Source organism: Primulina huaijiensis, chromosome 9, assembly GCF_012295235.1.
Source record: "Primulina huaijiensis isolate GDHJ02 chromosome 9, ASM1229523v2, whole genome shotgun sequence".
NCBI classification, from domain to species: Eukaryota; Viridiplantae; Streptophyta; class Magnoliopsida; order Lamiales; family Gesneriaceae; genus Primulina; species Primulina huaijiensis.
In genome coordinates this window covers 935,037-949,263 of record NC_133314.1, presented here as the reverse complement: position 1 = coordinate 949,263, position 14,227 = coordinate 935,037, and the positions used below count along the sequence as shown (strand labels likewise).

The 14,227-nt window shown below is 34.3% G+C and overlaps 2 protein-coding genes across 2 annotated transcripts; one reads left to right on the top strand and one right to left on the bottom strand.

Moving 5' to 3' along the window:
* The first annotated feature begins 3,075 nt into the window (after positions 1-3,075).
* Positions 3,076-5,512, top strand: LOC140984228 (non-specific lipid transfer protein GPI-anchored 31-like). Its single transcript, XM_073451492.1, has 3 exons — positions 3,076-3,642; positions 3,868-3,894; positions 5,146-5,512. Exons 1-3 carry the CDS (start codon positions 3,300-3,302, stop codon positions 5,325-5,327), a joined length of 552 nt encoding a protein of 183 aa, XP_073307593.1. The 5' UTR covers positions 3,076-3,299; the 3' UTR covers positions 5,328-5,512.
* Positions 5,513-7,227: 1,715 nt separating this feature from the next.
* LOC140984636 (aminotransferase ALD1, chloroplastic-like) lies at positions 7,228-10,083 on the bottom strand. The gene is made up of 10 exons (XM_073452187.1): positions 10,022-10,083; positions 9,899-9,927; positions 9,740-9,813; positions 9,367-9,483; positions 8,971-9,033; positions 8,702-8,806; positions 8,429-8,479; positions 8,018-8,338; positions 7,604-7,810; positions 7,228-7,521 (listed from the first exon to the last, which is right to left on the bottom strand). The coding sequence occupies exons 1-10, from the start codon at positions 10,081-10,083 to the stop codon at positions 7,228-7,230; spliced, it is 1,323 nt and encodes a 440-aa protein (XP_073308288.1).
* Positions 10,084-14,227: the final 4,144 nt, after the last annotated feature.

The following is a 14,227-nucleotide window of genomic DNA, read 5'->3' as shown; positions in this document are numbered from 1 at the left end:
TGCAAGAATGCCTCAATCCGCGCTTACGAAGCATGGACGCTGCTCGTAAGCACGGACGGTGCTCCACAACCACGCGACGGAATATTTAGCGACGGAATATATATCAAAACCGTCGCTAAAATTGAATCAGCGACGGTTTTTGAATTGAATCAGCGACGGTTAAAACACCGTCGTTAATTTTAGCGAAGGTTTACAACCCGTCGCTAAAATGGAATCAGCGACGATTTAAAAACTGTCGCTATGCCAAAATTTTGGTATATTCATTAACGGCGTACATTGCACGCTACGGATAATTGTATTAACGGCGTGCATATGCGGATAATAGTACTAACAGCGTGCACATGTACGCCGCGGATAATCTTGAACTTTCAACAGCTTGCATCTTTGCAGAATTCAATGTGCGCTGCGAAAAAAGAATTTGCGCGCTGCGAAAAACCATTTTTGTTGTAGTGAAGACGTAGAAAAAAACAGACAAGAAATTCATCACGAAATAAGTTTTTTCAGAAACCTCTACTATTTTTGTGGTTTTTTTTAAAAAAATTCTCACCGAATTTCCATATATTGTCGGTTAGCATCTAAAAAAAAGAGTAGGTCTTTCATAAGACGGTCTCACAGATCTTTATTTGTGAGACGGATCAATCATAACCATATTTACATAAAAAGTAATATATTTGACATAAAAGTAATACTTTTTCGTGGAACACCCATATAGAATATCTATTTCACAAAATTGACTTGTGAGACCGTCTCACATGAGTTTTTATGGAAAAAAATATGATTCTACATGTAGAATTATTTTTATGATTTTCGGACAGTTGCGGTCGATTTGTGGTTTTTTTTAATTATCAAGTAGAATGCAAAGTATTAGAACATATATCCAAATTGATTCAAAACAATAATAATATAGTATATTTCAAATACAAAATATATCTCAAATCATGCAAAATAAAAATTAGATAAGACATTAATAATAAAGATTCAAAATAAAGTTAATAATTGAAAACTCCAAAATACACACACAAAAATGACATTTGCACTATGGTCTAATTTTTTTACTTCCAAACTCCAAATAAAATATTTGTAGTAAAATAAAAAAAAATACTCTACCAAATACAAGACCGATTTAAATAATATTTAAGAAAGAGATGAGCTTTTATGGTAAAAGGAAAATTTTGAACAAGAATTGAGATAGAATGAATAACAAATTCTTTAATTCATTGTGTTGTTTAAAAATTATTATAATCATAGGTCAAATACTATTACATGCGGTTTAGGCGGGACGGCCCGATGCGGCTCTTGACAAAAAAAAATTAAATGCATCATCTATACGGTGCGATTTTTTATTATTATTTTTAATTACGATTTTTTGAAGAAAAAACGGTGCGGTGCAATTCAATTTTGAAGGATAATAAATTTTTTTGAATAATTATATACATTTCTTATACTTTTTCAGTTTTCACAAATATTTATTTCAATTTTCATATATAATATATTTTTTCTCGTTTGTTCTTATTATATCTTTATTAATTAAGTTATAAAATAATGCAATGTATTGAGTAACAAAAAAAAAAAATTAAGAAATTTAATTAAAAAAATTTTTTCCCAATAATATTGTTAACTTACTGAGGGAAAAAAAAACAAACAAACAAACGTAACGAACAAGAAATATATTTGAAGTTTATGTAATATGTTTGTGCTTCATCTATACTATATTATTAAATTTGAGATACTTAGAGTAACTAACTTTTGATGTCATGATCTGTTTTTTTAATTATATATATTAATGAAGTATTAATATTTTAATGCAAGCTATATGTAGTTTAGCGGATAAAGTCTTTGTTTGTTATGCATTAAGTTGTAGGTTCAATTCTTACTTAGATAATTTTTTCCTTATTTATTTTGTAATTCATATATCAATTTTTCTTATTTATTTTGTAATTCATATATCAAAATTACATTATAGTCCCTCACGATTTCTTATAATTATATTTTGATCCTCGTTTAAATTTAAACTAAATGAATTATTAAAAAATTTTATATAAGCACGAAATACGTGCGTCGATGTAATAGTACAAATGAAGCATGGGCGTATATCTTATTGCATTCACACCAACTCCCTTCTTCATTCAAAATGTATAATTTAGGGTAAAAAACTACTTTATTAAACTTAGATATTCATTTTTCACTACATATATCATCAGCTTCCCCAAAATTTGTCATGTATTTATATTTTGTTATTTTTTATTTCTCTTCCATATTTTTTATTATATTTTTTAATACTTTTATTTTTGCAACGACTATATTCTTGTCACAGTTATATTTCTCCAACGCTTATATTTTTTTAGTAAACACCTGCCCATATCATTGAGCACATACAAATATAATTTTTTCACCAATATTTGTTAATGTCGCGTTTAATTCGTAATTACGATTCTCTATTTTCCTCAAAAGAATTGTAATTGTCTTTTCAATTGAAGATTCATTGAACGATAAATAAAATGAAAACAGTTTACAAAATACTTATTCGCAAACTTCGATGAAGTTGGAAACAATTGTAACGATCTTTATCATTTTTACTATAACTGATACCTCATAAAGATATTGGTCATGGATGACCCGGAGTATTAAGTGGATAGCCCAAATTAGAGCCAATATGCTTGGTATTATCTTCATCAACCGGGCATTTTTCAACCTACTACGTCGGACACTCCTCCGACGCCCATTCACAAGTTCTTTTCTTGTTTACATATGTTATTGAAACCATTATCCTTACTCAAATCTCCTAAACACTAAATCACTTTTATTATCCGGTGGATTGCACACATACGTCAAACCCGATTCACTTGGATATAATCAATAACCTTGATACAAGTTTTCGATTTGAGCCAAACAAACACAAAACTTATAAACGGAATGTTGGATAGAGCTCCAACGATTCGTTGGTGAGTCAACGGTTCGTTTTTGAAAGTTAGGCATTTTGCATTAATGGTGGATTTTGCATTAATGGTGGAATTGATATATCTTATTCCTAAATATAGCACGTAGCCATAAAGAGCAATAAATCCAATAATTTATTACCCCTACTCGGTTGTGCCATTTTCGGTTCCTCGACTTCCAAATTTCGAAGCACCATTTTTGACACACAGACATCACATCCACCGCTTTCCTCTCCACCTGTCCCGCTTATCATTCCCATCATACCCCCGCAACATCTTGGATTTTCCTTAACTGCCACCCCCTTGCTGTATATACAACTCCCTCCCCTGGATTTCCTCTACCCATTTCCAAGAATCAAGAAAATGGCAGTTTGTTTGAGGGTGCCTTTCTTTTTCTGCATGCTTTTGGCTTTCTTCACCGCCGCTCGTTCCGCCTCGCAGTTGGCACCGGCCCCCTCTGTGGACTGTTCGACTTTGGTGCTGACCATGGTGGACTGTCTGTCTTTCGTGACGGAGGGCAGCAACTTGACTAAGCCTGAGGGCCAGTGCTGTCCCGGGCTGAAAAATGTGCTCAAGACTAAGGCGGAGTGTCTTTGTGAGACGTTTAAGAACAGTGCGCAGTTGGGGGTGAAGCTGAATGTCAGCAAGGCCGCGACTCTGCCCGCTGCGTGCAGTGTTTCTGCTCCTTCTATCAGCAACTGTGGCTGTAAGTTTCATCATCGATTTTGACTGGATTTGGGGGTTTGATTTTGTTATCATTTCTCGTCTCTCTCTCTCTCTCTCCCTGGAAAAAGTTGTAAGCCAATTTAGTGTGTGCATACTTTCCTTCATTTTTTGGCTTTTTTTTTTTTGCGGTGGGGCTTTGCTACATAAATTGTATTTTCTTGAAATTAATAGAGGTTTGATTTTGTTTGTTTTACGCTTTCTGCAGTGAGCATTGGCTCTGGTGCAGCTCCAGGTACAATCAGATCTGAGCCTTTTGTCAAAAAAAAAAAAAAACCATCTTCATGTTTTGTATGCTTGAGATTTCGCTGTTTACTTTCAGATCTTTTTAAATTTTAATTTCTCCCGTCTAATTCTAATGAAATTTTTTTATAATATTAATGTGGTTCTGTAGTTTTTAATCGAAAATTGTAGACCGAAGATTATTGTATCATAAGAATCTCACTTCATTTAAAAATTAATATTTTCATGTCTGCAATACGATTCTGATTATCTGTCTTGAAAAATTTATGTGGGCTCACCCCAAAGTCTGCCTCGGACCAAATCTGAACTTTAAATTGATGTTTGCCCTCCTATTGAACATATCCGTTGAATGATTGCATTCAAATATGGATATGAAATATTGCATTGAATGGCCGATTTTAATACCATTTTCAAATGTCTTAAATTATTACCCACACTAGAATACAACCATCATGATGGTCCAAACACGTGGGGCCTAACCCATGATCAATGATGAGTAATGTTTATGTGGCTAGTCGTCTGGGGTTATTAATCTTTGGTATTCCAGTTTCTTTTGGATGTTTTTTTCATTTCTTATAGTTTTTTATATGCTTCTTAGACTTCTATGTCTCAGCATTCATTTGATTGTATGGGTGTGGCATTTATTACCGGTGCTGCTTGCCATGTGTTCTTTTTGTTTTATTACCAGTGTTGCTTGCCATGTGTTCTTTTTGTTTTCGTTTTTGTTCCTTCTTTTGTGCTCTTTATGATGATTTTGGATTGACATCATAGAAGTAGGGACAGTTGATGGCAACTCATTCATTACCAGTGCTTGGTTCTGAGGATTTATTCGGGTTGGTGTGGATTTGGTTGGGAAAGACCTTTGGTCTGTCATACAATTGATTGTGAGAATTGTCGACTGTTTTGGTGCGAATACATGTCATTAGAAGTTTGTCCCGTGGCCAACAACTATGCTTGTCCATGTTATGTTTTGCAGACATTTTACCACGTCGGTCGGTCGTTAAGTTAAATACACTTCAAGATGGTAATGATCTTATGTAGTTTTCTTTATCAAGCAAGAGGAATGCGATCCATAATATGGATGTAGATAATGCGTGTGAACGATGACTGGTTTCTACTAATATTTGATTGTTTCTAATATATACGATTTGAAGGGGTTATACCACCATCATTACTTAGTTCTTTACTGGTCAAGATATTCCATCCCATCCTTTTAACATGATATTGCATTGTTCTGCTACAGCTCTTTCACCTTTTGCCATATCTCCTAGTTCGGTTGCCGGGGCACCTACTACCAGCATAGGAGTTAATGCAATTTCTCCTGCACCAGCTCCTCAAAACTCTGGCTCGTCTTCATATTTACCCTCTACTGAGATCTTTGTGTTTGCCACCGTGGTTTTTACTGCCTCTTTCGCTGTATTTTGAGCATACCATGGTCCTGTTTTAGAGACGAGAGGCGTGTCTGAGTAGATCGTTTCCATACTTACTATTAATCAGCTGGAGTTGCTCCATGATCTATTACTGGACTTTGGAGAAAATTTACTCCAGCTTGAGCTACTACTTGTCTGCATGATTATATTATAGACTTGTGTGGATGTTTTAGTTTTCCTACGGTTCTTTTGTTCTTAATGGCCTCATTTGGCCTCATTTTATATCTTATTTTAAACCATGTTTCAATCTCTTGTTTCATGAAAATGGCACCGACCTTTTTTTTCGAAAATATTTCTGACAACAATTGCCTTTGGATGTTTTTTTATATAAACTATTAAGTGTAGCACATATTGTTTGTAATCATAAAATTATATCTTTATTTGGCCAATTAATGAAATATGATAACAAAAATTATAGATTCAATTTTTTCTACAAAACTATAAATTAGATATATTTATTGAAGTATAAATAAAGACAAATTTATATATGTTTATAAAATGTTTGTAATTCACATCAATATAGCGTCAATTCATTAAAATGAATATTTTATTTTATAATTTTATTATTTTCATAGATATCATTAAAATTAATTATAATATATATTTACATGTATGTAAAAAAAATAGTTTTTTATTTATATTATTTCAAAATTAATTGTTTTAATTATCAATATTTTTCATGATATCATTAATCATTAATAAAAAAAATGGTTATTCAAATTGATTAGTATATTTTTCTTAGTCATATTTCTCTCTTATATTTATTTTCAGTTCACTTATTCACTTGAATTTTATCTATCTAAACAAGTCAAGAATTGTGAAATCGATAGATTCAAAATGCATCAATCCAAATACAACATAAGGGTTCAAATCCAAAAGGCAGAAGAACAAAAAAAATGTTGGAACAAAAAATTTGAAAGACCACATCAGAAACAGCCCAATGAAACCTTTATAGGAGTTTAATAATCATAAAAAAAAGAGTATGATTCAATCTACCTCGAGGATATTACTCTCACGATGAATCCAATGACTACTATTGTACTAAAAAAAATTATAACTCACCCATTAGGTCAATAATGATCAGTCATCTATTGGGTCAATAATTATCATTGGATTTGTAGTGCATGCAAAACTTTTATCATATCATTAACTCAAACACAAAGGACATAAGTTTAGGAAACACCAGATTCCAATAAAAGAGAACCTCACAATTAATCTGGCTTGATTCAACTTTATATTGTTATAATTCTGAGTCTAAATCAAGAAATTTCATTATGTTTGATTTTTATGTTGGATCATAAAACTTTATTTAGTCACTTTCCAAAAAAATTAAGGAATTTTAGAAAGTCATTCTTTTTCGGTCCTTATACATGAAGATAATTATTTTATTATTCTTCTCAATCTAATTTTTCTTGATTTAATATTCGTAGAAAATTAATTTGTTATTTTATATCATGATGGTTTTGAAATCTTAAATCATAATATTATTTTAAAATCATCATTATTTATTTAATTATAAAATTGGTTTTCGTACATGTAGCAAATGCTAATGTTTTTACCACTTCAAATAGTGAGTATTCATTAAAAAAACTCTATTTAATAAGTAAATTTTTTTTTAATTTAAAAATATAGTCTTGTATGAGATTATTTTGCCTCCAACTCTTGCGCGATAGAGACTACTTATTAATTCATGCCAAAAAGAAATTTGCTATATATGTATATTTTTCCAAGAATACGATTTATATTTCAATTTGTATTATTCTTTTTTTTTTTTTTTATAGAGTAGAGTATGAATAATAGAAATTGGGTGCAAATAATATGGGTCATTTTTTTATTATATGATTTATTCGCATTGATCTTTGGTAAGGGAGAGGAGTACTATGGATCTCTTCTGCCTAGGACAGAAGACTTGTAAGCCTTTTTGAAGCTTCTATGATGTCTTCCCTGTGACCAAATGCAGTGACTCTGATAAACTCTTTGCCTGCTGGGCCAAATCCTGTCCCTGGAACCGTTATTATGTGTGTTTTCTCGAGAATTTCATTGAAAACATCCCAAGAATTCGATCCCGGAAAGTGAACCCAAAGATACGGGGCGTTTACTCCCCCGTAAGCCTTTAATCCGAGGGATTCAAATGTTTCCAACAGTATCTCTGCATTCTGTTTGTAGTGATCAACAAGAGACAGCACACCCTGCAGGAAGTTGGGAGACAATGTTGCAAATCATGGATCAGTAAGCGTGTGGAAACTGTTGTGTTTCGTGTCGAGAACTTACTTTGAAGCCTTCGGTGGACAAACTAGCAAGGCCACCAGCCTGAGCTATCCTGGAGGCACCATTGAAGCAAGTGCATACGATACGGTTAAAATCGTTTATGACAGGAAAGCCATTCAAGTACAAGAGCTCCTCAGGCACAACTGTCCAACCGAGACGAACACCTGTGAATCCGGCTATCTTGGAAAATGATGAGATTTCGATAGCAACCTGATTTTTATAAATCAAAGAACATACTTTAGGACCAGATTTAATTTGATATCATTTAAGATTATGATTTTACAGAGCTACTTTGGGACTGCAGAACCAAATAAGTAATGTATGTGTAGTGCATCTCTTTTCAATTTCCTTTGAAGAGGACAAAAAGTCTCGATCCGACACGAGTTAGCAATATTTTGATTGGGTGGATGTGTTTACCTTTTCGGCACCAGAGATTTCGTATATGGATCGAGGTCTTCCATCGGTGACATAAACAGCGTAAGCTGAGTCATATACGATAATTGATCCATTATCCTGCGCGAATCGCACTAGTTGTTCTAGTTGCTCCCGAGTAGCTGCATGACCGGTTGGGTTGTTGGGAGAGCAGAAGAATATGACATCCGTTCGTTCAGTTTCTGATAGGGTGGGGAAGAAACCATTCTGAGGGCTACATTTCATGTACTTGATATTCTGGTACCTCCCTGATTCAGTATCCACATCACCTGTCTGTCCAATTATGACACTTGAGTCTATGTAAGCCTGTTTTCATAAGGGAAGAAACTTTAAGGAACCAATTTTAGCATTATCTTTATGTAAAACCAAGATGTTGTGAAAAAGAGCTAGAATCACCGGAAAAATCGGATCTTGAACCGCTATGGACATGTTGGATCCAAAGAGCAGCTACAAGAAAACACAACCATAAATAACTACCTGTTTCAAGCACAGTTATTAGAAGTCCATAATGGTGTCTCTAGCCTCAAGGCACACTTAGCCTTACAGGCCGAAACACAAGTCAAGGCTCGGCCACTGAACAAAGCACACACCTTGTCTGTTTACTATGGTTTCAATAAACAAAGGAAATGATACACCTCTAATCCCTTGTGATGTATATATGATATGTACCTGCAGGCGAGATATATCACATTGTGCGCCGTCTGATACAAAGACTTCTTTGTCCTTTATACCCAATTTCTTGTAAAATGTTTCTGCTATGGCTTTTCTAAGTTCCTGAGAAACAGAAATTTGGAAGCACACAAACCTTACAGGACTATATAAATATAAAGGGCGTTCTAAACATTTACTTCGGTCGAAAAATGTCAAGATTTAATGTAAATTTACAAAACCAATGCCATAATGTCACATGCAAAGGTGATATTCAGAACACTTTTTACCTTGCTACCTTGTTCAGCTCCATACCCTCTATAACCTGCAGGTGTCGAAAGGTTGTGTGCATACTGCAATATAGAATATCAGAAGCAAATTTTATATGCTATACAGTAGAACATGAAAACCAAAAAGAATGACTTATAAATTTGTGATTCTATATACTTGTCAGGCGCATGGGAATTCAAAGTCTTTGTCTGATTTATGACCCTGGAATTCAATTTTTTTTTTGTTCATTCATACAAGTCCTAGTCCAAGATGGACCACATAATCTATTCAACTCGAACATTTCGAATCATGACTGATATGTTAATTATTCTGGTATGTTCTTGTTAGCTAATTATGAAAATATATTTTAGGACGTGTAAAGGAAAACTTCAATATCCGAATTTTCTTAAACTTACACTAGCCATGCTTGAAGCTACGACATCTGGTAATGGCTCCGTGGTGTCACCGATACCAAGGCTGATAACTCTAGCATTTGGATACTTCTTTATGTGCTGAAGTTTGCGTGCAGAAATCTGTAATAAATAATCTCTTGAGAGATTTTCATGTGATCATTTGATTGTTGATGACGAAAAAAGGGTGGGTGACTGGAAGGTACTGAAGAATGAATTTCCTCAGTAAATCAATATAATCATGTTCAATTACAGCATGGTTTTATTGCAAATTGGGGAATTTCTCGTTACCAGCAAGTGAATTTATATTGTAGATGATAGGCTGGTGAAAATGATCTGTAACAACCAATGCATGGATGGATAATAAAGAGCCACCAACCTCAGGAAACAAATAGTTGTATTGAAGCCTCTCCAACTTTGGATTACGAACAACTTTAGTATGATAAAAGTTAACTGCATGAACAAGTCAAAACTTTTAAAGGCTTAAAGCCAATGAAATCTTTAAACTTATCCCACAAAAATTTGTTGATGTACGTACCTTTCTCATTATCTTGATCTGTTTCTATACTGCATGAAAAAACCAGTTAACATGAGAGCATTATTACAGCGGAAAGTAGTGAATAAAACCATGCAAAAATTGGTGCTCAGTCCAACACATTACCTAGATTTAGGGTGGAAAAATGTTTTACAAGGCATTGAACTGATAGATGAAGCCTTGAACATGTTTTTCCTTGTAACTTATAACTATGTTGGCGCTTTAAATTTAGCGTCTAAATATGTTATAGTCAAATATTATTGAGCATATATATATATATATATATATAGCACGAGAAGGCGATATTTGTACTCTTACAAATCAGCTTAATGAACTTTTGTGTCACTGTCAACTTGCATACGTACATATATGCATGATGTCTTTGTAGACACGTCGAAGCCCAACAACTATGATCTATTGATTCAATAGATGTGCAAACTTGTAAAATCAGGTCGTTCTCACCATCCTTCACAATCCACGGTCTCTTCTCTTGATAACAGTCATATGCCGTTTGAGATGAGACGGTGAAGAACGTATGATATAGGAATCATAAATGAATATATATATATTGATAACATAATGACGATTTGTAAAAAAATTCTTTGTAGAAATTGAATAAAACGTTGGATGAAATAAATATGTCTTTCGCAACAAACGATATTTTCAAGGGTATCGGTGCAATTTTCAGAATTAATGTAGACCAAGACAAAAGAACCTTTCAAAGCCTCAAAACAAATTCCTAAGACCACACGCAATTTGGTGACATCTGATGTAGTATGGTGTCGTCCATTGATACTACTTACGTTATTCTTATTTTCTTATTCTCATACAATTCAGTCTCCGACAACCATTAAAAATAACACTTATCAAACAACTGTATCATTTGACGAGATACCCCTTTAAGAATTTTTTTAAAACCTTTCACACGGGAACGTATAATTACAATTATCAGACAATATTATACCAAACCATATCCTTTTATTCGTAAAGAAATATCACAGGAGAGTGAAACAATTGAGAATCTACTGCACAACAATGTTGTAATTCGCGATACGTTTCAAGGAGAAGAGATGCAAGTGGTATCATCTACATTTGATGCGAATACAACAATAGAATTCACAAAAGTGAATCCTCCATTTTTTAAAATGTCAAGGAATTGTGTGTCTGTCTTTGTCTTCCATTCCTTTACAGATAAAGAAAAGACGAGCAAAAGTGGATTCTTGATTAGTCCAAGTTCTGTGTATAGACAAAACATATTAAAGATGACATGTTTTTCCACATAAAGTTTTCCGGATCAAAATACTAAGAATAATAAAATAAAGGTCCAAACTTTGGTAAGCGTGGACGAATATGTATATATGCTGGTTTTTCGACTATTTTGATCCGATTGTTTATATAACATATAAAAATTGAACAAATTGATGGACGACAAAAATTTATTTTCCCCAACAGATATCACTGAATGCCTAAAATTTTGGCCCAAAACTCAAATATGGTGAATTTCCTACTCCATTTTACACATAATTCAAACGTCCATTAATGTTGAGATGAGCCTAGAAATGTCATAAAAGTCATGATATCGCCAAGTCAGAGCTAAAACAAACAGCTAAACAAGAACACATATTATCTTTTCTTCAATTAAAATATTATGTCCCTCAGAAAAATAAGCAAAAAAGCCATTGGTTTTCTTTGTCAATATTGACTTAAGGCAGGTGAAAAGTCCCAAACAAATAATGCAATCCCTGAAAATGACACGAATGGATGATTTTTTTTAATTAAAGAAATCGAAATCTTTCTGTAATTTTTATTAAAATACAAATCCCACTACTAAAAAATTACATCAAATCGCCAGAACATACTGCATGTACATACCACAATGGATTACATATTTGAACCTGCTCCAGAATACATCAGGCATTGACTTCTAGTTTTTCCCTAGTATAAATATTGAAACAGAAAACGAACAAAGACCCAATCTTCACAAGTAAAAGGGTTCACACTAATTTACACGACCCACAAAGAAAATTTAGAATAAAACCTGCTTGCTTTGACCACCTTGCTAAAATATCATATAAAAAAAAGACTTACGATCTTCATGCTTTAAGAAAACAGTATCACGTTGTACATATACATATACTGAGTCAAATCACATGTAAAACTAATTAAGAACCACAAAGCAAAATTTCTTAAAATGCGTTCAATGGCGGTAGTTGTAAGTACCACGACTCGAGTTATTAGGTAAAATATTAGAATATATATAGATAACATAATGATTTATAATTATTATAAATCATTATGTTATCTATATATATTTATGCATCTTTGATCATTTCATCATTCGAACTAATTCTGTCAATACCCCTCGGGATGGTTGCTGGTTGCGAATATTTGACAAATGATTAGACACAAATTTTGGTTTTAAAAAAAATTATCTTTATTTTTGTTAATATTATTTTATATTTGGATAATTGGATTATATGTTTATATCGATTTTTTCGGATTTAAACATTGTTCCAATGTTGTGGTTATGCATTTTTTTGTGGTGCAACTGACCTTACGCAAAATTACATCATTAATTATTCATAATTCTATGATTAAAAAAATAATTCAGAATTATGAGATAAATAGTTGTTATTTCAAAATCAATTTCACTATGTATATTACATACACAAAATATTAAAATTAATATATATTGCTTATATTTTAATTTAAATATTTTCTGATAATGAGTGTTGAGATAATTTATTTTAGGCTAATAGCTTGTCGGTATTAATTTTCCTTTATAAAATGTAATATAATGTGTATATAATAATTCTTCTTTTAGTTCAATTATAAATAAAAAGACAAGTCAAAAGCTTGTTTTATATGTACATGAATAATGTTTAGTTTATTAAATTTAATATTTGGATCCTCTAAAGAAGAATATATATTTTTTAAAAACTAACAATTCAAAAACTTTTTAGAATTTGTTGTTACACTTCTTCGTGAGATGGAAAATCAAAAAGACAAGTGATACCCCATGGATGAGCCCATCAAAATCCGGCCCATACCTAAGGCCCACAGGTGAAGGGCCCATGACAAAGCCCATGTGTTCTCCTATAAATACCAGGTTTGAGCGTACGGTTATTTGATTCACTATATTGTGTTCAGCAGCACCCTTAGCTGCACCCCCCATATATCCTCAGTCTCTGACTTGAGCGTCGGAGGGGCTACGCCAGGACACCCTCCTGGCCCCCTTCTAACGGTCTTATTTGTGATTTCAAGCTCAGGACAATTTCAAACCTGCGTCTGGATTAGTGACCCTCGCCGGGATCGGACCCTAAATTTCCCGTGAGTATCACTTGGCGCCGTCTGTGGGAAAGTTTTGAGTTGAGACGTAGAGATGGTAGGCAGGAAAGGAAGTAAAAGAGTTACCTCAGCATCATCGCGTCCTCAGAGGGGACCTGAACAGTCTCATGTTGAGACAAGACATGAACAACCGCGCCTTGAGACGAGACAGGAACAACCTCGTCAAGAGACAAGAACCGAGCAGCCCCTTCACGAGACAAGGGTCGAGCAAAACCATCCCAATGAGAACGTGAGGAACTTGACCCTGGAGCAGTTGGGCCAATTTATCACCCGGACAGTGGAGGAGGCCATGAAAAGGAATCAAGAGTCTGTGTTTGTAGAGGAACAGGCCGCCCGTCAGGAACGTGAGGAAAATGTTGAAGTCCACCAGAGCAGGGTGGAGGAGACGCAACCCCTCCCAACTGGGGAGATTAGTGAGATGGGGGAGATGTGGAAGGAGATACGAAGGTTGAGGGAGCAGGTAGGAAGCAGAGCGCCGGTACCTAAGAGAGGAAGCCCTTTTTCACTAGCCATCTTGGAGGAAGGGGTTCCTCCGAATTTCCGACAATCTAACATTGGTGAGTATGACGGACATACTGACCCCGAGGAACACTTGGGGAGATTTGAGAATGCGGCTTTGTTGCACCAATATTCAGATGGAGTCAGGTGCAGGGTGTTTCTGGGCACGTTGGTGAGGTCAGCCCAGCAATGGTTTAACACCCTGCAGCCCAACTCCATACAGTCTTTTGAGGATTTTGCTACAGCTTTCTTGCACCGATTTGCCAGCAGCAAGAGGCACCAGAGAAATTATTTGAGCTTGTTCGTGATGAAACAGCAAGAGACTGAAACTTTGCGAGAATTTGTCCAGCGTTTCAACAGTGCAGCGCTGGAGATACCGACGGCTACCCCTGACATCATGATAAGTGCCTTTACACAAGGACTGAGGGGAGGGGAGTTTTTCAAGTCGCTGGTCAAGAAGCCTCCGTCGAGCTATGATGACTTGCT